At 34.4% G+C, this 25,330-nt stretch overlaps 1 protein-coding gene across 1 annotated transcript; it reads right to left on the bottom strand.

The window, feature by feature from the left end:
* Positions 1-3,313: 3,313 nt before the first annotated feature.
* On the bottom strand, positions 3,314-25,105 carry LOC138339470 (disease resistance protein RPV1-like). The gene is given in 17 exon segments (XM_069291071.1): positions 3,314-7,385; positions 7,471-7,516; positions 7,595-7,771; positions 17,963-17,982; positions 19,134-19,225; positions 19,386-19,461; positions 19,798-20,564; positions 21,020-21,071; positions 21,418-21,523; positions 21,623-22,004; positions 23,215-23,438; positions 23,585-23,844; positions 24,101-24,135; positions 24,138-24,174; positions 24,217-24,301; positions 24,654-25,006; positions 25,067-25,105. Coding segments are annotated over 17 exon segments (3,117 nt in total). The 3' UTR covers positions 3,314-7,019.
* Positions 25,106-25,330: the final 225 nt, after the last annotated feature.

Below are 25,330 nucleotides of genomic sequence, written 5' to 3'. Positions count from 1 at the left end.
TCAAAATGAATGATAGAAATTTGTGTGGTTGTAAATCATTTCATTAAGCATAAAATATACATCTTAGAGTTAAATTGTTATTTAATATAGAAATGTGTCATTCTCTTTTGGACTGACTAAAAAGGAAAGAAAGTCATATAAATTAAGACAAAGGAGTGCTTGTTATTAAATTGTCTGAATATTTGTTATGATCACCTGGGGAAAAATGAATGGTAGATATAATATTGTGTGATGTGCCACGAGTAGCTTGAATGATTATCTTGACTCACTTTTGATGATGTGTCATAATTGTGTGTGTGGATTGGTTATTGATATGAAATTTATCATCTTCTTATTATACATGTGAACATGCTTATTTGTATTGAATCTGAAACACTATCGTGGGATTTGAATTCGTGATATGTTGATGAAAAAAAATTTCGGCAATTGATGTTTATGCTTATGAAAAATGATTTCGGCGAATAATGTTTATATCGATGGAAAATGATTTTGGCGATTGATGTTTATACTGGTAAAAAATGCATTCAACGGATGCATGTACTAATATATCCTATTTTACGTGAGGTAGTTTGACTGGATACCAAGTTAAAGAAAGAAATAAAGATTTTTAAAACTTATGGTTCAAAATGAATGATAGAAATTTGTGTGGTTGTAAATCATTTCATTAAGCGTAAAATATACATTTTAGAGTTAAATTGTTATTTAATATAGAAATGTGTCATTCTCTTTTGGACTAAATAAAAAGGAAAGAAAGTCATATAAATTAAGACAAAGGAGTGCTTGTTATTACATTGTCTGAATATTTGTTATGATTACTTGGGGAAAAATGAATGGTACATATAATATTGTGTGATGTGCCACGAGTAGCTTGAATGATTATCTTGACTCACTTTTGATGATGTGTCATAATTGTGTGTGTGGATTGATTATTGATGTGAAAGTTATCATCTTCTTATTATACATGTGAACATGCTTATTTGTATTGAATCTAAAACACTATCGTGGAATTTGAATTCGTGATATGTTGATGAAAAATAATTTTGGCAATTGATTTTTATGCTTATGAAAAATGATTTCGGTGAATAATGTAATATCGATGGAAAATTGTTTTGGTGATTGATGTTTATACTGGTAAAAAATGCATTTAACGGATGTATGTACTAATATGTCCTTTGTAGGTCCTGAGCTCCTAATTAGCACTTTTGTAGTGAATGCATGAACATACAGGTTCTGTATGTGTCACAGATACTAGTTAGCCAATGTGTATCAACTGAACACACATGCTTCATTTTATATGACATTGCATTGCATTGTATTCACTCCTCATTGTCATTCTTGTCTTTTATGAGTGAGTTGTTATTTCATGGCTATCTAGATGTGACAGGTTACGGTGATACTATAGAGACTCTGATATGTGATATAACTGTGTATTACATGTAACGTGTTGCTCCGTTACTTGTAAAACTGTTAGGATGAGTTGGTTCTAAATACTATAGTAATTTTAGTTTGAAGAGGTTTAGAAAGTGTGACGGAGTGCTTGTGTTCGATATCACTTTACTTAGTGTTAGCTAGGAATGCTTGCTGAGTAACGTTATTATTTGGTATTTACTCCCTTTCTCTCCATACTTGTGTAGGTTACGAGTCTGAATCATCTTGATCGTCCTCTCACATCTTTATTAAGACTTACCTTTGGAGACGTTCGTGATCATCTCAACAGTTATCACATACTCTTGATTATGTCTTTCTACTATCTCATTATTGTATACTTGTACTTCTTTTAAATCTGTTGTATTATTTAGAGGCTTGTACACGTGACACTAGATTTTGGGGGAAAACTGTGTTATATTAAGAGTTTTGCATTATTATGTTATGTTTTGTTCTTGATTTCTTTCTTACTTTTGTTATTGCCCTTGTCAAGGATTGTTTAAGTTAACATGTATTGATGGGATAAGGCAGGTGTCACTAGATTTTTAGATCATGATAAGGATGAAGTCAAACCATCCCCTAAGGTCACAAGTACCTTCTTTAAGGACTAGGAATAGTAGAAAATCGAAATGCTCATGAATGGGAATGTTGTGAGACCCGATCCTACTAATTTTAGCTTTCAGCAATGGGAAAGGTGTGATGATATGGTCACAACTTGGATTCTAAATTCTTTGTCACCAGATCTGTGTGATATTCAAAATTTGTATAATATAATTTATATAATTGTTTACACTTGTGATGTTTGTAATTGTATAAATTCGTTTTTTTGACTTTTATAAAAATAACTGAATTATACAAATGTACCCGCAAATTATACAAACCTGTAAATTATACAAAGAGATTGCTTAAACTGTAGTTACTACCCATAAATATACAAACTATAACTATTAAATATTATTAAATTTATTTTGATGACTATTTGCAAAAGCTCCTAAAAATCATTTCATAACCCCTAACTGTAAAAGAAAGAAAATAAGAATAAGGTTCTTTAGAGATAATACTAAGGAAATTTTAAAATCAAAATATTGATGATAAAAATATTTTAAAACTATATTATAAACAAAATATATTTCTATTAATTTCACAATATAACCCTTTCCTGTAAATTAAATAAAAAACAAATAGTAGTACGATATTTTGCCTTCGTTTTGATAATTTGGAGCTTGTTGAACCACTTGAGCTTCTTGATCCATTTGCATCGTTTCCCTCTAAATAAAGGAATTATTTTTTTAGTATGCTTACAAAAGAATTATCTTAAATGTATTTGATATGACTTTAATTTAGGATCAAAAAGAATAAAAGTTTTTTAATTTTTTGATATATTTTGTGTTAAATCAAACTATGTCATTGTTTTTGAAACGGAAGAAATAATATGTCGTCTCTTTTTATAAATAGTTGGACCACAATATTTATCATTTTATAAACTTTATGTACTCCCGCCGTTTAAAAAAGAATGACCCTATTTCCTTTCTAGTTTGTTTTAAAAAAATGATCCCTTTTCTTTTTTGACAACACTTTAACTTTAATTTTCCACATGACATGCTTAAGACCACAAGATTAAAGGGCATTTTGGTACATTTGACATAACTTTAATTTAGAACCACAAGACTAAAAAAGTTATCTTTCTTTTCTTAAACTCCGTCCAAGTCAAATTAGGCCATCCTTTTTGAAACGGAGGAAGTATAAATTATTATATTTTGCTGATTTAAGAAAACACTAAATAAGAAAAGAAGGATAAAGTTATATTCCCTCAGTTTTAAAAAGAATGACCCTATTTTCTTTTTAGTCTGTTTCAAAATGAATAATCCCTTTCCTTTTTTTGCAACACTTTAATTTAACTTTTCACGTGACATGTTTAAGACCACAAGATTAAAGGACATTTGGTACATTTGGCATAACTTTAATTTAGAACCACAAGATTAAAAAATCTTATTTATTTTCTTAAACTTTGTTCCAAGTCAAACTAGGTCATCCTTTTTGAAACGAAGAAAGTATTAGTTTATAACGCAAGTACAAAATAAAAATGTTATATATAAAATGGAACGGATAAATTATTTAATTAGTGTGATAATATAAATGGAGAATTGTGGATGAAAATAATAGTAGTTTCTGGATGACTTTTGAATAGTTGATCCACAATCCTTCCTTGTATATAAGCAGCAAAGCGATAGTGAAATTGTATTTGTATAGTATAGTATGGAGCATCTTGTTGTTGATGAACCTTCAGAGGTATGTGAGGTAATGCCTTGTAAACTGGACTGGTCTCAACTGGAACTCAGTGATAATGGCAATGGCTGGGCATTTTGGAGCAGAAAACACAATGACAAGTTGGAGTACCAGCAATCTTCCCATTAACTCTTTTTCTTGAGAGTCTGTTGTGAATATTTTCCAATTTTAATTTTGTTTAGTTTAGCACTTTCTAACCCTTTTTATAACTCCAGCTTATTATGTTGTTTCCATCTTTCCAAATGAGAATTGGAGGATCCTATTTGCTATGGAGAAAATGTGGACTTCAAATATTTGTCTGTTTCAATTCTGGGCACCCATCAAGGTCAATGGATCTACTTTCCTGTCCACCGCGGATCAACCATTTGCTTTCTATAAGGGAATTGATAAGAGGCTCAAAGCTCTGTTTAGATACTTTGATTCCAATTGACAACAAGGAAATTTCATTTGGTCCCCCTTTTCTCAAGATGCTTGCCAGAATATAACCCCAACGTCTGAAGCTACTCCTCTGCAGAGTTTCCACTTATTCAAACTGCAATTCCCTCGGAAAATGCACAACTATCCCCTCAATCTATGCTCGAAATCTCAGAGACACACTTATACTACACTAAGGTCTTATTACCCTTGAACTTATTTTATAAGTAATTTTCTACCCCTTTTCGGCCTATGTGGCACTAACTTAAAAAAAAAAATCAACCAGCGTTGGGCCCATAAAACAGTGCCACATAGGCTGAAAAGGGGTAAAAAAATTATTAATAAAATAAGTTCAGAGGGTAACAATACCACTTTAATATAGTATAAGTGTCTCTGAGATTTTAAACATAAGTTGAGTTAGTACTTGTGCATTATCCCTAATAGTACAACACATGGAAATTTCTTTGACTTTCTTTTTCCCTTTCGCAATTTTCAAAGTGGCTATAATTGTGTAAGTAAAAAATTACTTATTGATTTCATAACGTAGATAAATATGATTGGACATTTTAAAATAGTACCGCGGATAATTATTATCGGATAGAAAAAGCAATTAGTGTGATATAAATTTAATAAAAATAAAATACTAGTACATTTTTTTGGCTTCGTTTTGACAATTTCCACGTTGGGTACAACGCAGAGCTTGTTTAACCTCTTGATCTTCTTGATCCATTTGCACCCGTGGGGAAGAAGTTCCCTGTACTTGACTCAATTTGTCAGTTGAACCCTTCTACTCATCACTTTGCTAAATTAACCCTTAAACTCGTAGTAAACTTGTTATCATCTTCCTATTCATGACATATAATTATCCCTTTTAATTAAACACATGAACACCAAATTGATATAAATTTATTGCCCTGCCTAAGGAATTGTCCAGAAATTAAAGAAAATTTTCATAATAATTTAGAAGAAAAAACAGAAAAGAAAGACTGACCTGGGAGAACCACACCCAAAAGCTAACTATTGAGGTATATAATTAGAGCCTGTTTGGATTCAGAATAGTTTTGAAGTGTTTATGTAAATTTAAAAAGAATATATTGAGCTACACAAATTTTCTCAACTCATAATGGAACATCCATTTACATTATATATACAAAAATTCTATGACTCAATAGTTATTAGGCATAATATATATATTAGACCCTAAACTTAACTTCAAATTTTAACTTTGACCTTCAACTTTCATAATGCAAAAACAGACACTTTCACTATTCAACTTTTAAATAAATAAACACATGAGTCCTACATGTCACAATACACGTAGGACACTACGTAGGACAAAAAATGACATGTAGGATGCCATGTGGAACATGTGTGTCTATTTGTTTAACTTTATACAAGTTTAAGTGTCTATTTGTGCACATCCAAAGTTGAAGTACAAAAATATAATTTAAAGCCAAGTTAAAGGGCACTAAAAATGCCTCTCCAGAGGATCTTAGGAAGATGGTGCGTATGCAACTTTACTCTTACCTAGTAAAGGTAGAAAAATTGTTTCGCACTCAAACATCAACATTATAAATAAAAATTTCATCCATCTATCATCGATACAAATTCCATACCATTTGAGAAGGGTACCAACAATGTAGAACATACACTTTCCATACCATTTTTTTTATGATACAAATTTAAGAAAGACAGAAAAATATTTGAAATTTGTGATGTAAAACAAGTCATAAACAGACCTTTGCATCAATCATTGCTTCCTTTTCATACTCCAGGCGAATTCCCCAACATACTTCTTCCCCAGATCTCTCCAACATGTAATAATCATTTGGGTTCTTCTCTTCTTTATTTTCAAAATCATGCCACAATGTTTCAAATGGTATGTAGGTACAACAAATGAAACGATCCTCAAACATAGAATATTCAAGATGTAGCTATACTCCAAGGAATAATTTCTTTCAGGGTCACACTTGCAGACCAATGTAGCTTCTAATCCTGCGTCCAGTCTAGTAGGACCGCAACTTATCCAAAAATCCATGAATTTATCACTATACCAAGATGGGTTCAACTCAATTGAGATTACATTTTGATTTATAAACCGGTCATAATTGAACAACTCTGGAATTTTGACTTCGGGAAAAGAAATTATAAAACAAGCCCTTTGGTGGAAGTCACACTGCATGCAATAGAAAATTATTATTACTACTAGAAATCAATTTAATGAGAATATATATTCAACATTCATATATGTGTGGGATAGATCAAAACCTGGATGTATTTCCTGAGAAAATGTTATAGGAACACATTAATATGTTCACTCGAGAAAGTTCCATGGTCGGATATTACGAGCCTACACATCTTAAGATAACAAATTACGAGATTTTTGCTACTATTCAAGGCTAGATGATAATCTGCAAATAGCTCCCTTAAATTTTGGGGTAGCTCTCTTGGCAGTTCAATAAGATTCTGACAGAATTGTACGTTCAGATGCTGAAGGTGTAAGAGTCCTTTGATGTTTTTTGGTAAACAAGAAATATTGCTTCCACTTACGTTCAAATTTTCCAAAGAGTGTAAAGATCCTAAATCCTCATGAAGTCCACTCAAGATGTTGTGATTATTAATATCAAGTGATGTCAAGGATGATAGACCTGATACTTGATTCAAGACAAAACTTGAGGAATGTTAAAATTGTTATTCATGTGAGAATCGTAACGTCCACAGTTTTCCAAGCTTAGTGATGGAGGGAGGTGGTTGGGAGATTGCAGCTTCGCTCGCATCAAGCATATGTAAATCTTGCAAATCACCAATGTTTTCTGGAAGTTTCTCTAGCTTTCTGCACCCATCGAGATAAAGACTTCGAAGTTTCATCAAATTGCAGAGGCAATCTGGTAGACTTAGAAGATCTCACAACCTGACAGATAGAGATATTCGAGTCCTCTTAGATGCCCAATGGATGAAGGCACTTCTCTTATCCTAGTAAAAATCAGAGTCAGCTGTGTCAAGTAATGCATATCTCCGTCAATTTCTGGAAATGTATCTAATTTTGGGGAATTAGATATCTTGAGCTTTTGAAGGGATTTCATCTGAATCGAGCTTGGAAGCTTCTTTAAGTTCTCACATCTATCTATTTCTAAAAATTGGAGCTTCTTTTGAACTCCAAGAGATATGGGGAGATTTACCAATCCAGAACATTGGTTTATTACAACCTGAAATACGGAGATATCTAAGATTTTGACTAGCGTCGGTAAAATTTTCAAGAACTTCACACTCAATCAATTGCAAATTGCTAAGGCTGCTGAAATATGGAGGTAAGTTTCTTATCCACGTGGATTTTACATAGAATACCGATAAGCACGGCATATCTCCACAGATTTCTGGAAATTCTTCTAAGCTTTGCATTCAAGTTAATTGAGAGTCTCAAGACATTCCATGCAGACAAATTTTGGAAGCTTCTTAACTTTGTGACAACCTTCCAAACTCAAATAAGTAAGCAGTCTGCAATGTCCAAAAGAGGGATGGACATCTTTCAAATTCACACACGTGTAAATTTAGTGTCTCCAAGTTTGGCATATCACCAAAATTAGGGGTTTTTCTTAATTCACAGCTAATCATGAGATCCAAATGCTTCAAGTTGCTCAATTTTTGTTTCCAAAACAACAAAAAAATGGTGAGCTTAAGTAGTACTCCTAATAGAAATATTTTCTCCAGCAAACTAAGTTTCTTGATCCTTCTTCGATTCACAATTTATCAAACTCAAACAGGACATGCAACAATTTTTAAGGTTGGGACCATATATAACTTGTACAAAAAAGCTATTTTCGCACCATTGTTTCTTATTTTGACAACATTTCAGCAGTAGTTGTAGTGAAATGTTTCGGACTAAAACCCCTTAGTTGAGCGGCAAAGATGGTAAAGCGAGAGACAATTGTTACATGAAAAATTGATAGAATTTCACACTATATTCTACTTGACTATCTTTTTTTTTTGGTAACAACTGTAAAAGATTACCATAACCATCAAAACCAATTACAACTAAGGAGCACCTTATTTCTATTAGCAGAAATGAGGCCTCCAACAAAACAAACAACTAATTACATCTCTAGTTCTCTAATAAAAAATCTACAAGTCTGTGCTCTCTTAGTTTTACAAAGTAAACGTATTCTCTCCCCTATCTCCTTTTTTTATCTGCGCGACAACCTCTATAATATATACATACTTATTTCTAAATTTCTTCCAGTTTCTAGCACGCCAAGTATGATAAAGCGCAGCTCCATAGCAAGCTGTTATAACCTCCTTCTAAAATTTCCTCCAATGCTTCTTCTTGATGTTTTCTAAGATTTGATGTATACCTCCAGCAGAAACCCTTACCCCTGTCAATTTCTGTATCTCAAGCCATACTTTTTTAATCCATTTACAATGCTCAAACAAGTGAGAATTATTCTCTATCACTTGTTCATCACATATGCAACAATCAGTCTCATCATCTTGAATTTAGAGCCTTATTTTCTTCTCTTATGTTAGAAGCCTACCGTGTACAACCAACCATACCAAAAATCTTTTCCTAGGAAAGGCCATAGAGTTCCATATTAATTCTGCATTCTTCAATTTTGGTCTCTGACCTATGATTGCCAAGTAGCTAATTGTAATAGAATACTTCTCATCCTTTGTAAGTTGATATGTGTCTTGAATATACCGTTCATGCATTTGTGCCTTGTGAGAAGTTAGTTTATTCCAATACCCATTTTACCCATAATGACTCATTGTTAACTATTAGTTGCCAAATAAGTTGTCCGACAGAGGTAACATTCCAATTACTACAACCTTTAATGCTTAATCCTCCTTGCCTCTTTGGAAAGCATACTTGTTCTCGTGATACTAGTGTAAACTTTCATTTATTCTCAGACCCTCCACATATATAGGTTCTACAAATTTTGTCCACTTCTTCCAATACACTCTGTCAAAGGATAAAAATTGCCCCCCAAAAACTCTGTATAGAAAATATTTATCACTTGTAGCCTACCTGCATACGACAAATGCTTAGAATAAGTCACAGTGATCCTTTGAGTGATTTCAGCAATGAGTGCATGACAATCCATCAACTTCCATTTTTTAGGAGAAAGACGTAGACCCAAATATTTAATAGGAAATTCCCCGACAGTGAACCCAGTCCTTATTAACAGTTGGTCTCTAATGCCATCGTCTACTCCAGCTAAAAACAAGCTTGACTTCTCCATATTAGCTTCCAGCCCAGACACCTTTGTAAAGTGTGCTAAGGCCTCCATAACTCTATTCACAGACTCCATATTACCTTTGCAGAAAAAACATCAAATCATCCGCAAAAATAATATTAGTAAGCTTCAATTTGTTACACATAGGGTGAAATCTAAAGTTTGGTAAATCCTCCATACTGTTAAGAATTCTAGACAAATATTCCATCACTAGCACAAATAGTAATGGTGATACAGGGTCCCCTTAACTAAGCCATGGTTTTCACCATTCACTTTGACTGAAAATTCTAGAGTTGTTACACAAAGCATAATCCATTTGACAAACTCCCCAGGAAACCCAAACCCAAGCAACATCTCCTTTAGGAACTCCCAACTAACCATGTCGTAAGATTTCCTCAAATCTATTTTCATTAGGCATCTTGGAGTAGCATTTTCCTATTATTGTGTCTCAATAGGTCATGGAAAAGAAGCACATTATGCATCATAGATCTGCCTTCGACAAATGCTGATTGATTTGTTGCTACTATATGACTCAAAGCATAATCCATTTGACAAACTCCCCAGGAAACCCAAACCCAAGCAACATCTCCTTTAGGAACTCCCAACTAACCATGTCGTAAGATTTCCTCAAATCTATTTTCATTAGGCATCTTGGAGTAGCATTTTCCTATTATTGTGTCTCAATAGGTCATGGAAAAGAAGCACATTATGCATCATAGATCTGCCTTCGACAAATGCTGATTGATTTGTTGCTACTATATGACTGATTGCTTTCCTTAATCTACTACAAATCATTTCCAATATGATCTTATGTATGATATAACAACATGAAATTTGTCGAAACTGGTTGGCAAACTCAAGACTTTCTATCTTTGGAACAAGAGCAATACTAGTAGAATTGAGTTGACTTAGAATCTTGCTGGATTGGAAAAATTCTAACACTGCGCTAGTTACATCTTGCCCTACAATGCCCCATGCAGCAATGTAAAAACAACTTCCAAAACCATCTGGACCTGGGCTCCAAATTCTGTTAATCTTGAATACTATCTTCTTCATATCATGTGGATCAAATGGTAGGATCAGCTCCTTTCTGTGCACCTCCGTAACTTCTTGTGCTTTATGATAGAGTGGAAATACCTTGTGTTATCATCTCCCAATCTAATCCATATAGCTTTACTACGTTGTTGCAAGAACATTTCAGCCAAATATGAAGAATTTCAAAACTTGTGATAAGCCTTGTATTCTAACTATTGACGTGCCTCATATGTAGGACAAGAATGTAAACCTTCCTGGGCTTTCTGTAAAGTATCCCTATTTGTATTGCCTTCCAACAACAATATTTTGAAAAACTTCTGAATGTAACCCATTAGACTTCGCTTTAAATGTTTAAGTCTCCTCACCACCTTATACATCATACAACCCTCAATATGTACAACCCATCCTTCCTTCATAATTGTCAAAAACTGAGGATGTTGTGCCCACACATTACAAAATTGGAAACATCTCTTAGCCGTAAGAATTTCTGATAGAGTGATTTTTGCAGGGCAATGATCACTTATGCCCTCAGGAAGGAAGATGGATTTACAAGAAGACATAATGTTCAACTAGTCTTCATTAATAAAAATCCAATCAATTTTTGAAAAAATTTCTCTGATTTGCATGTTTATCACTCCATGTATATCGAGGTCCCTGCGTTGGAAATTCTAGCAATCTACTTGCTATAACACAATTATGGAAATCTTCCACCTCCAACCATACTACAACATTCCCGCCTACCCCTTTAAAACAGAATTAAAGTCACCTAGCACCATCCACAGTTTCCGACACATTTTGCTTTGTTGCACCAAAATTTCCACAACTCCTTCCTTTCCTCCATAGTGTTAAAATCATACACATAGGAGATTTCAAATGAGATTTGTAGTGGTAAACACATAGCTTCACAAGTAATCAATTGAGTAATTTTCATTAGAGTGTTAACTCTATAATAATTAGGCCTCCATGTAACCCAAATTCTACCATTATAGTGATTATCTAAATTGGTGTCAAATTTCCAGCCAACAAACATCTTACTAGCTATTTCATCTATATTGTCCCTCTTAATTTTTGTTTCCAATAAACCTATCAAATTCATCTTTTGATTGTTGCAAAGGATTTGGACTTCCCTTTGCTTATTGGGACCATTAAGACCCCTCACATTCCAACTTAGGATGTTAACCATTCCCTAAAGCAGGATTAGCCAGTCCACTCACATTGCCGCTAATCTCCGAATTCACCTCCTTCCTATGTAAAATCTGGAATGAATTAACATTAGCCTGCTGATTGTGTCTTGGAGATGTCAACTGTGGTGTTCTTCCAGTTCTCACTGGAACCTGCCACCCTTCATTACTAGTACCTCCTTTTTCACTTTGTTTTCCTTTTTCCTTCCCAACATCATTGTGGTTTCTTGGTGTGACCTCACTACTGCTTTGATGTCTCATGGTAGTTTCTACAGTCTGTTGCGGCACCCATTCCATTCGTTGCGTCCCTTGCTTCACTTGCCCATCTCTTGGAATCTTCTTCTTCAATCTGCAGACTTCCTCACTATGTCCATATTTCTTGCAGTATTTACACAGTGTGGATTTCCAATCATATTGAACTGTTTGTTCGATAAGCTGTCCTTTTTCATTTTTGATATGTACTACTTCTGGTAATTGTGCCCCCAACTCAACCTCCACCAGTATTCTTGCAAAATTCAACCCACTCCTCTCCTCAGTGTTACGATTTACCATGAGAGGCCTACCTACTAGTCTTCCTATTTTACTTAGTCCTTTCATACTCCAATATTTGAAGTCCAACCCCAGAAATTTGATCCATATTGGCACTGTTGATAGCTCCTCCTTTGTGAATTCAATCTCTGGTGTTCACTCTTTGACAATAAATGGCTTATTATAAAAGTGGTAGATACCCCCCCCCTCCCCGTGATACTTCATGCTTTCCCGCCTCAGTTTTGTACCTCACTACTATCACCCTATTTTGAAGCTTGACCACTTTGTCTATACCTTGTTTACCCCAGATTTTGTGAATATATCCTTGTATAACCTGAAATGGGGGATGAGCTCCCAAAACATTGTCAGTTTTGCTGAACGCCTCTTAAAGTGAGTTTCCATTATATAGAGAGAATAAATATTACAAATCCCTAAAGATCCGTCATTCCTATGCCTAAAGACCAGCCATTCTATCTCTACAAATCTGCTATTCAATCCCTCCAAGTCCGCTATTTTATCACAATATTTATTCCTTTGATTATACAACAAATCGATATGATTATACTAATTTATATCACTATCTAATTACATTAATAAATACAATTATTTAGATTTCCATCATGCTAACATCCCACCTCAAATTGATGCCAGTGGATTAAGAAGCATCAAGTTTCCTACTAGGAACTGATGGCGTTGTCATGCCATAGATTTTGTAAACGCATCACCTATTTGAAGATCACTGGACACATGTGGTGTTGGCTGATAGAAGATTTCAAGAAGATATTCTTGTCATAAAATATGTGATCCTCTAAGATGAGAAGATATTTTTCATATCAAGATATGATCCTTTAAGATCTTGGATAATTGTAGTAATCTAGAATATCATATATGTGATTCTTTCTCTTAATTTAGGTGATTCTATTGCACAATCTTTTATGTATATATAAATCCATGTTCATGACATACAAAGATATGAATAAAATTATTCGACAATCTTTTTCCACATGGTATCAGAGCTTTAGGATTATTCCTGACCAATTTTATTCATCCTATCTTGAAAAATCCTATTTTGCTATCTTTGTCTACACAAACCATGTCTGAAAATGATAATGCCACAAATATTCCATTCTCTGCAAATGTTTCTGCAACTATAGAGAATAACTCTACCGTTTCAATTGGAGATTTGCAACATTTAACTTCAACGGGTAATAGTTCATTGGCCTTCACAGGTACTTCTTACTCTTTTACTACTAATGTCTCAGACACACTTCCTCCAATGTGGGTGGTTGATTCCGGGGCAACTGATCACATGACCAGTCTCTCTCATCTCTTCATATCATATTCCCCTTGTCCTAGCTATAAAAAAATAACTATAGCTGATGGTTCAGTTATTATTGTAGCTGGGCAAAAAGATATACCACTTGGAAAATCCTTGATACTTAAAGATGTCTTTCACATCCCAAAGTTATATGCAAATCTCATTTCTATCCAAAAAACTTGCAAAAGATTCCAAATGCCAAGTAACTTTCTTCCCTTCATATTGCTTATTTCAGGTTCATAACACGAAGGAGTTGATTAGGCGTGCTAGTGAGAAAGGTGGTCTTTATTGTTTTGATTTACACAATGGTGAATATATATCTCAGAATTCCTTGTCTAGTTATTTCTTGTCTGAATCTACCATGTCCAATAAAGAGAAAGTATTTCTTTATCATCGTCGGTTAGGTCACCTATCCTTTTATGCAATCAAAATGATGTTTCCATCTTTTTTCAAAGATTTGAATGTTGAGTCTTTTCATTGTGATGATTGTGAAATTGCAAAAAACAAACATATTTCCTTTCGAATTAGTCATTTCAAACTCCATTCTCTCTTATTCATAGTGATATTTAGGGACCCTCTCCTATTCCTAATATTTCTGGTGGTAGATGGTTTGTGTCATTCATTGATGATTGTACACGAGTTACGTCGATCTATTTTCTAAAGCAAAAATTAGATGTCAGACAAATTCTTCCTACCTTTTTAAATATGATTAAAACCTAATATGACGTGTCAATTAAAAGATACCGATCCGATAATGCCAAAGACTACTTCAATCAAAACCTCTCTGTATTCTTCCAAAAAGAAGGAATTATTCATGAATCTTCATGTGTCAATACTCCTCAACAAAATGGGATAGCATAAAGAAGAAATGGTTTGTTACTTGACATTACTAGATCACTATTGTTTCACAAAAAGGTGCCAAAACAGTATTGGGGGAAGTTGTCTTAATTGCTGCACATCTTAGTAATAGAATGCCATCAAGAATTCTAAACTTTCAAAGTCCGCTTGATACTCTTAGGAATTTCTTTCCAAATTTTGAAATTTCTAATAAATCGATTCTTAGAATCTTCGGAAGTATTGCCTATGTTCATATTCATTCTCAAAATGGAGGCAAGTTAGACCCATGTGCTCTTAAGTATGTTTCAATAGGATATTATCCTACTCAAAAAGGTTACAAGTGTTACCAACCATCATCAAAGAAATTCTTTGTTTCAACGGATGTCACATTTGATGAGAGTGAATCCTTTTTTAATCATCCTTAACATCAGGGGGGAGTCATTGAAGGGAGAGGAACCTCTAGACTTGTTACTATTTGATTTGTCCATTTCTAGTCATGCAAAATCCTTGCCTGAATCACCATTTCTTTAGTCACCTAAGTCTCTAAATCCAAATGAACCCATTGAGTCTCCTAATCCAAATATAGATAATGGAATTCTAGAGAATAATCTACCATTACAAGTACATTCCATAAGAAAGAGACTAACCAATCAAACTACTCAGTTGCAATCATCTCTTCCGATTACTGCTCGTGATACCCATCCTGAAATTGTTGAACCGTCAGAAACACCAAACCAAATTGATCATGAAGATAATCAACCTAATGACCTTGACCTTCCCATTGCACTAAGAAAAGGAGCCAGAATTTGCACGCAACACCTTTTGAGCCTCTCAATGACATATCAAAACCTATCCTCAAGTCATAAAGCTTTTCTCAGTAACCTCCACACAATTCCTATCCCTAGAAATTTGTCTGAAGCATTAGGAAATAAAGAATGGGAGAATTCTATGAAGGTAGAAATGGAAGCTTTGGAAAAGAACAAAACTTGGGATATTATGGAATTACCAAAAGAAAAAAGTTGGTCGGGTGAAGATGGGTGTTCACTGTGATATACAAGTCAGATGGGTCCATACAGAGATATAAAGCATGTTTGGTAGCAAAGGGTTATTGATTATTCAGAGACTTTTTCCCTAGTGGCGAAAATGAATACACTGAGAAGTTTATTATCATTGGCTGGAGTTTATAGTTGGAACCTACAACAATTTGGTATAAAAATGCCTTTATACGTGGAGACTTAGATAAAGAAATCTATATGGAGGTGCCACCTTGTTTTAAAAGCAAGAAGGGAATGGTGTGTATACTGAAGAAGTCACTCTATGGATTAAAGTAATCACCTCATGCATGGTTTGGAAGATTTACAAATGTCATGATAAAGTTAGGGTATCGACAAAGTCAACGAGACCACACTTTGTTCATACGACACTCAAAAACAGGAAAGGTGACAACATTGTTGGTTTATGTGGATGACATCATAATAACAGGTGATGATTCATAGGAGATGCAAAATTTGAAGAAGTGTTTACTCAAGGATTTTGACATCAAAGAGCTTGGGAAATTGAAGTATTTTTTGGGAATCGAAATGGCACATTAAAACAAGGAATCTTTATTTCGCAACAAAAATATGTGCTTAATTTGCTGAAAGAAACAGAAAAGTTAGGGTGTAAACCTGTGGCTACACAAATTGAATATAATCATAGATTGTACAATGCTCCAGAAGATTCAGTGGTTTATAAAGGTCTGTATTAAAGGCTTGTAGAGAAATTTATTTACTTGTCCCATACAAGGCCGGACGTTGCATTTGTTGTAGTGTTGTTAGCCAATTTATGTACGATCCAAGAGAAATGCATCTTCAAGATATCAACCATATTGTACAATATCTTAAAAAGGAAGTCCAAGAAAAGGAATATTATTCAAAAGAGGAGGATACATGGTTTATACAGATGCAGACTATGCTGGTTCATTAGTGGATCGAAGGTCATGTTCTAGATATTGCACATTCTTAGGAGGAAATATGGTGACTTGGAGGAGTAAAAACAAAATGTTGTAGCTAGATCAAGTGTAGGATCTGAGTTTAGATCTATTGCGATGGGAGTTTGTGAGTTGTTATGGCTAAAAATAATCCTTGATGATTTGAAGATAAGATGGGAAGGACCTATGAGGCTATAATGTGACAATAAATCAGCAATAAGTATAGCTCATAATCCTGTACAACATGATAGCACTAAAGATCAGGTGGTTGATGTTTTAACAAAAGGATTGCCAAAATGTTTTTCAAAATCAAATAAGTAAGCTAGGAATGAAAGATATCCATTCACCCGCTTGAGGGGGAGTGTTGGCTGATAAAGGATTTCAAGAATATATTATTGTCATCAAAGATTTGATCCTCTAAGATGATAAGATATTTTTCATATCAAGATATGATGCTCTAAGATCTTAGGATAATTGCAGTAATCTAGAATATCATATCTGTAATTCTTTCTCTCAATTTAGGTGATTCTATTGCACAATCTTTTATGTATATATAAAGTCATGTACATGACATAGAAAGATATGAATGAAATTATTCGACAATATTTTTCCATATGTGGAAGAGTAATGACTCCTTTATCTACAGTTTCTCGTATATAATGACAATCTACTTCGATGTGTTTGGTCCTCTCATGAAAAACTGGATTAATAGCAATCTGAAAGTACTTGTATTATCAACATGGAGAGGAGTAGGATGAGATTGAGGAAATCCAATCTCAGCTAGTAATCCACGAAGCCATACTACCTGGAAACAAGCAGTAGACATGGATCGTATTCAGCCTCTGTTGAAAATTTTAAAACATGATCTTTGCTTTTTACTCTTCCATGATATCAATGACTCTCCAAGAAACATGCACCAACCAGTGACTGAACGACGAGTATCAGGACATCCCCCCATTCAAAATCACTAAAAACATTAAGACGAATAGGAGAACCACTTGGAAAGAACAATCCACGAGTAGATGTTCCTAGAAGATACAGAATCATAAAACGAACAGCCACCAAGTGGAGATGACGGGGAGCTTGCATAAATTGACTAACTTGTTGCACTGCAAAAGAGATATCAGGCCGAGTAATAGTAAGGTAATTTAGACTCCCAACGAATTGTCGAAACATAGTTGGATTAGGAAGAAGATCGGCTTCCTCATGACGATACTTCACATTCAATTCCAATGGAGTATCTACGGAGGAGGAATCTTGAAGACCAGTCAAAGAAATCAGATCCTAAGTATATTTGTGTTGATTTAGAAACACACCTGAAGTAACATTATGAACTTCCAAACCCAAAAAAATATGTAAGAGTACCAAGATATTTCATATGAAAAGAATCTTTAATGTTATCTACATACACCAAAAGAAGAACACAACTTGTAGATGTTTTCCGAAGAAACAAAGACAAGTCATATTTGCTCTACTCAAAAGAAAATTGTAGCAAAGTAGACCAGAACTTATCAAACCAAGCTCTTGGAGCTTGTTTTAATCCATACAAAGACCACTTCAACTTGCATACATCTTATGTAGGTGATGAGAACAAACCAAGTGGAGGTTTCATATAAATCTCTTCTTTGAGATCACTATATAGAAAAGATTTTTGACATCTATTTGATAAAGAGACCAGTTCTGTGAAGCAGCAATGGCAATAATAGTTCGCACCGTAGTCATTTTTTCTACCGATGCAAATAGTCCACCCCATACTCTTGTCTATTACCATGAACAACCAATCGAGATTTGTGCCAATCAAGAGTTCCATCAGAATAAAGTTTAATTGAATAAATCCATTTACATCCAATAGGGCGGATATTTGAAGAACATGAAAGCATGTCCCATGTGTCATTTTCTTTAAGAGTCAAATGTTCCTCCTCCATTGCTTTTTACCAACATTCAAGCTTGGAGGCTTGTGAGTAACCTGTTGGAATAGAGATGGTGGATAAAGTAGAAGAAAAACCATACTGTTTAGGAGTTTGAGACACTCTAGTAGATCGCCGATGAGGCTCAAGAGGAGTAGGCCTTGAAAAAATCTCAGATTCTGATTGTGCAGCAATCTCAGGTTGCAGATCTATTTAAGGATGGGGTAAAGTTGGCCGACGTCGTTCATACGCAAATCTGGTTTGAACCGCTTAGAAGACAATGACAAATCCTAAAAAGTAGGAAGAAGAGGAGAAAAAGAAGATGACTGAATATGATTAGGAAAGAAATACTGATTCTCAAAGAAAATAACATTCATAGAAACACGAAATTTGTTAGAACTTGAATCGTAACAAATAAATCCTTTCTGGGATGTACTATAGCCCATTTAAGCACATTTAATAGACTCAACAGAGAGTTTATTGCGTTGAGAAGGAGGCAGGTGCACAAAACAAACACAACCAAATGTATGAAAACTATGATAGCTAGGATGCTTGTGAAAAAGATGATAATATGAAGACTCAAGGTTTAACACTTTAGATAGAAGTCTATTAATCAAATAGACAGCAGTAGACACAACTTCAACCTAATATTTAGATGGAACAGAGGATTCAATCAATAAAGTACGAGTGACATCCAAAAGATGACGGTTTTTACGCTCAGCAACCCTATTTTGTTGTGGCGTGTATGACCAAGAGCGTTGTGATACAATTCCTTTCTTAAGCAACAAATTATTGAATTCATGAGACATATATTCAAAAACTTCCAAAATCAGAATCAGATCTTAATATTTTGATGCATGTGGAAAATTGAGTCTCAACGTAATTCAAAAACTTCTTGAATATGGAAAACACATCAGATTTAGATCTAAGAAAATACACCCATGTAAACCGACTATGGTCATCTATAAATGTCACAAAATACTTGAAATGAGCATGTGAAGTTACTGGTGAAATTTCCCAAACATCCTCATGAATGGCATCAAAACACTTTGCGTGCCGACTACCAAAATCTGGAAGATGAAGAGTTTTACTTTTGCCTAATTTAAAAGTAGAACAATCAAAGGAAGCAACTGGAAATTGATTTTTATTTTCCAATAAACCAAAATTGCAAAAATGAGACAACACAATAGAATTTGGATGTCCTAGACGTTTATGCCAAACCTTATTCTTAGTAGTGGTGGAAGCAAAATCCAGAACAGGGAATAGCAAAGTGTATAGGAAACAATCTTCCAACTTTAAGCCCCTTCGCGATTATCGTCCCTAACACCTGATCCTGCACAAGGCAACCATTACGAGAAAATTTCACATTACAATTGTTATCTACAAATTGGCCAACCGAAATAAGACTAGTGGAGAGCTTCTTGAAATTTTTAGTAATATCCCCAACCTTGGTAATGTGTAAATAACTACCATTGCCAACCTGAATTTGTGTTGGACCATTATACTCATGAAAGTTTTTGAGTATATCAATTGAGTTGGTCATATGGTTGGAAGCGCCAAATTTAACAAGTCAAAATTTAGATATTACCTCATTACCTTGAAGTCCCAAAGTTGAAAATGCTGACAAGATCATTTGTTGTACCATTTAAGGAGTAATAACTAGTCCTACCGAAGATGATCTATCTGTAGTGGAATCATTTATCCCAACTTGGAAATCCTTTGTCCTACGATTTTGAGGACGTGTGGGACACTCTTTGATAATGTGTCCTTGTTGTTTACAATAATTACAGAACTTCTTACCACAATTGCGAGCAATATGAACATATTTCTTGCAACTGTAGCATTGAGTTCTAGTCATATCCACGCCATTTCCTTTCCCTTGAGCTTCAAATGCAACAGTGACAACATTTCCTTGATGAAAAACATTTTGTATGATGAGACGCTGCTCCTCACAAAGTAATTCCCTAAAACAGATATCCAACGAGGTAGATAGATCACAACTCATCAAGTTGGAGTGAACACTTTCAAAGTCAAATAGTAATTTCATCAAAAATTGATCTCGCTTGCTTTGTTCATGAACTCCTTGAATGATGAAGAGAGATTCAGAAGATATTTTAGCATAAAGGATATCGGTAAATTCAGCCCATAAGTTCTGAAATTCAAAGAAATAATCTTGAATGGAGAGACCTCCTAGTGAATACATAGCAATTTCATGTTCCAACTGAAAGCGCCTTGCGCTATGGTCTTGGTTGTAAACCTTTCGTAAATAATTCCACATGGCCTTTGCTGTCTTGCGTGGCATGAGATTAAGAACAATAAGAGGGTCAGTTGACCCTAAAATCCATGTCATCACTTGAGCATCTTTAATCTTCCATTGACCAAGCTTTTTAGGATCGGTAGGAATAGGATCGCTTCCATCTATATGGCCCCATAATTCTTTTTCGATGACAAATAGTTAGTGTTATGCGGAATTCGAGATAATACGAGAAAATATAAATGCGAAAAACAAGACAACAGATTTACGTGGTTCACCAATAAATTGGCTACGACGGGAAGAGGGGGAGCAGTTTTATTATGGAGAGGCAAGAACAGAATTCAGAATAGGGTTTGTCATAGCGTCTATATATAGTGCTAAGCTACGCCCTAACAGGCTTGGGCCCTAACAACGAGACCCCCGTTCTTTCTGTTGTAACGGGTCCGATTCAAGGCATTCAACAGTTAGAATTAAGATTCCCAGACGGAGTAATTTTTTCCCGTGAAACAAACATGGAAGGACTCGAACTGATATGACGACATGTTTTTAACAAGCTAAGGAAGATAAAAATGCAATCATGCAAAATAACCAGAATGACCAAGACTAAGATTCTAAGATGCCTTAACTTCCAAGATACTTAGGACTAACTTTTGACTAACAGTAAGCAGAACCAAAACTTCCAAAAAAATCTGGAAGGAACAACAGATGAAAGACACTAAGAATCAAAGCACTGAAAAAGGCTCTGATACCATGTCAGTTTTGTTGAATGCCGCCTCTCAAAGTATGAGTCTTTCCACTATATAGAGAGAATAAATATTACAAATCCCTAAAGATCTGTCATTGCTATCCCTAAATATCAGCTATTCTATCTCTACAAATCTGTTATTCAATCCCTCCAAATCCGCTATTCTATCAAATATTTATTCCTTTGATTCTACAACAAATTTATATGATCATGCTAATTTGTATCACTATCTAATTACATTAATATATTCAATTATTTAGATTTTCATCATTTTAACAAACATAACATACCACAACCTTACTCCGAAAATTGATTTCTGTTTTGATATCCTCTATCTCAATCTCCACCACCAATTTTTCCCTTACTTTCAATAGAGCCACATATTCCAACTTATATCTTGCATTAGAAATCTTAGCAATGTCAAAGTCATCCCAAATTGACCTCTTCTGTGCTTTAGAATGAGCCTCTTCTTCAACCTCATCTACCCATGATTACTTGGTACTGTTGGATGTACCCATTTGGTGAGCACTTGGTGGAGTTTGTAACTCCTTCCAAATGATTTGTGCCTCAGATTGTTGCTTCCATAATGCTTTCTTTTTACCTAGCGTCGTTCCTTTCGTAGTGGCATCAGTAGGTTCCCCAATTTCTATTCCAACAGTGAATGCCTCTAGTTCCTGACTTAAATCAGCTCTCTTATTCTTTGAATTGACAGTGCATTGTGTTCCCCCAACTTCCATACTTGATTCTGCTAATTGTTGCCCTAAATCGACATTTGTAGCTTCCATTAGAGCCAATTTCCTCCCTTTCTGCGTGTTTCCCTTCATGCTCTGCATCTCTTTTGCCATGATCGCCTTCTGTGTGGAAATACGAAACCCTCCTACACATGGTTGGCGCAATTTAAGTTAACTTGCACCGAGAGAGAAACATTCCCTTTTTTTAAGCTTATGTTTTAGACCCCTTGACTATCTTGTTGGATAAGTTCTTTCTAGAATTTCCATGGTTTCTAGTTATTACTCATGGTAACTCATTTGAACATTACTCTATTGGATTGTCATGATTATGAGTTCACTCATAGTACCTCATATACACTTATTCCATTTATTCTAGGATTATCATGATTTTCAGTTTTCACTTGTGATACCACATTCAAATGTAACATATCAAAGTATACTTATAAAACTGCAAATTATTCACTATACATTGAAAATATATATCAAAATATGTAACAACATGCATCAACTATTGTTTCCACGAAACACAACATCACCAACTAGTACCAATATGTACTAAGCAAATTGAGAAGTGTACATAACTTTGTATCACATTATCATGAAAAGCATAGGGACTGCAAGATTGGGCTTACCAAAGGGAAAATGTCAATTGTCTTGCATAATAAACAAAAGGAGCCTATTTTTACAACAAATAGTATTTAAAGACGGGACACAAGGAGGGACATTGGATTTCCATTCCACCTAATTAATTTGAAGATTTGATCAAAAATGAAAGATTAAAGTATGAGCTGCTGGACAGATGATGTGTTTGATTTAAGTCTTTGTACATTGGATTTACAAGTTTTAAGTTTTCACTTTACAAGTGAGAGCATAATAAATTTAAAATATTTATGTTAATTGTGTATATCAAAGGAATTAGTTTGTATATCAAAGAAATCAGAGATAGAGATAGAGAGTATACCTTGATGTTGGCCAAAGTTCAACAAGCCAACTTCTATGTACACAAAGCACCAGGAGCTGTGATGGTTCAAAGCTCTCTGGCAATGAAATTGAAGGATACCCCGGCCAACTTATAAGCCGCAAGCTCGAGGGAAGATAAGTGATAGCTCAGTTCGAGCTAAAAGTTCCACCACCAACTATAAGTATTTTTAAGCTTTGTATCCTCTTGAAAATATTGTTATAATTGAGAAAATCATTTTCAAAATAGTAATCATTTGGTATAGATAGGCTTTCCACCTTTTCAGTTATTTGTAAAGAATGAAACTTATGTATTTAATTGCTAACAAATAAAAATGAAACAAAAAAAAACAGAACTAAGAGCATATGAAATTATTACGAACGCTAAATATTGCTTACCAAGTTTTCTTTTAAAAAGGTCATAAACCTCCTCGGGAAGCCTTATTCTGCTGTTATCATACTCTTCCCGTATGACATTTTCACCCATTTCTCTTATCATATTATGCATCACGATACTGTTACTTATGTTGATAGATAACAGAGGTTTTTCAATAAGGTAATCTATTAGAAAATCCTGACCCACGTCTCTAAGTACTAGTTCCACACAAAGATGAAAATCGTATCTAGTCAAGCATGCAATATCCAGAAATACAATATCTAGAAATAATTCCTTCTCATCTTTGTCCAGGCAATCAAAACTAAGCATAAGCGTTCCTTAAAAATCCTTGTGAGGGATTCTCTTCAGCCGATCATTATATGTCTCCAGTGCTTTATGAATCGTCCGTAAAATGAAGAATTCAAAACTTTAAGAGCTAAAGGGAGCCCACCAGCATGTCTCACCACTTGTCTTAAAAGTTCCATAAAATCTTTTTTTGGTGATTTTTCTCTAAAAGCATGCCTACTGAACAATTCAAGTGCTTCATCCTCCGATAATAGTTGGACTTCATACACGTTATCCCCAACGTGACTGATTAATAGGTGCTTGTCTCTTGCCGTTAAAATAATTCTGCCACCCCATATCAAACCACTCTGTCCCTCCAACCAAAAATTCCAACTGTTCTTGATGGTTTAAATCATCGATGATGAACAAAACTTTCTTCCAGCGAAGTATATTATTTAAAATATTCACCTCTTCATGCTCACTAGTTAGAGTCGATTTTTCACCCAAGAGCTTGTGAATGACTACTTTTTGTAGTCATGTTAGTCCATTTTTCTGATGAAGTTTTCCAACATCACCAAGAAAACAATCAGCTTCAAATTAATGGCGGTATCTTTGATGTATAACATTTGCAATTTATGTCTTGCCAATGCCGCCCATACCCAAATTCCGGTAGAGCGGACATCATTTGATTCCATAATCTAATAATGAGGTTACTTTCTCAACCTGAGATTTATACCCACTAAACTTTCCGGGAAAGGTGAAATAATTTGAAGTGACTTAGGAAATATGTTATCAACTAACTTCTTGATGCACTCAGCCTCATCCCTACATTACAGTGAAAATACTCTCAGAGTAAATAATAGAAAAGGAAAGACTTGTCGATGTCATAAAGTAGCTTAAACCAACTATTATGAATTATAACATGTTAAAATCTAATTACATCATCAAATAACCATATAGCTAAAAGTTTGGTCCTTTTTTTAGGGTAAAAGTATAGATGATGATCATGTGGAATTACAGCTAAAAGTTTGGTCCTTTTATGCTCTTGATAAAGAGAAACCCGAATAGAAGAAGAAGAAGAAAGCTTAGTTGAAATTTCGTAAATGATACCCTGATATTTTCCCAGCCTCCGCAAATGCACCCCTCCATCTTTGAACCTTCTCCATATCATCTTTGCATTTTTTTCTTATGTTGTAAAAATGAATCAGCAAAAGGGATATGTTGATGGCTCACACTCACATCATAGAAAACTGGAATGAAAATCTGCTCCAATTCCTTTTTACACTTTATGATGTGTGAAAGCTCCTTTAAACACCATCTTGACGATGCATAGCTTTTGGAAAATATCACTATAGCAAATTTAGACTCTTGTATGGCTTTCAAAAGTTCATCAGAAATTGATTTTCCCGGTTCTAGTCGCTCTTCATCTTTAAAAGTGCGGATTCCTCTTAATTCGAAAGAATTATAGAGATGACTCACAAAGTTTCTTCGTGTATCTTCTTCAAATCTAAAACTCAAAAAGACATCATACTAGCAAATTTTGGAAGAAGAAGCATGAGACATTGTTGAAGAATATTGTTAAGGACTAACAGGAAACTTCTCAGCTTTAGGTATATGATGAGAAAACATATCACTTTTGCTGCTTAATATGTGAATGCATAATTTGGTCAAAAAGACTGAAAAGACAAAGACAAAATTTCTAGTTTAATATTAAAGAACAAGACTTTACCATTTTCACTATTCCTAATATTTATGAGGAACTTCTTATCATTTTCCATAAAATGTTAATTTTTTCATTATTAAACAGACAACAAGACTTGCACTACAAAAAGGCAAAACTCAAAAGAAAAAACT

This window comes from Solanum lycopersicum, chromosome 11, assembly GCF_036512215.1.
Source record: "Solanum lycopersicum chromosome 11, SLM_r2.1".
In the NCBI taxonomy this organism is placed as follows: domain Eukaryota; kingdom Viridiplantae; phylum Streptophyta; class Magnoliopsida; order Solanales; family Solanaceae; genus Solanum; species Solanum lycopersicum.
Note: the sequence above shows the minus strand (reverse complement) of the source record. Positions and strands in the feature narration are given on the sequence as shown.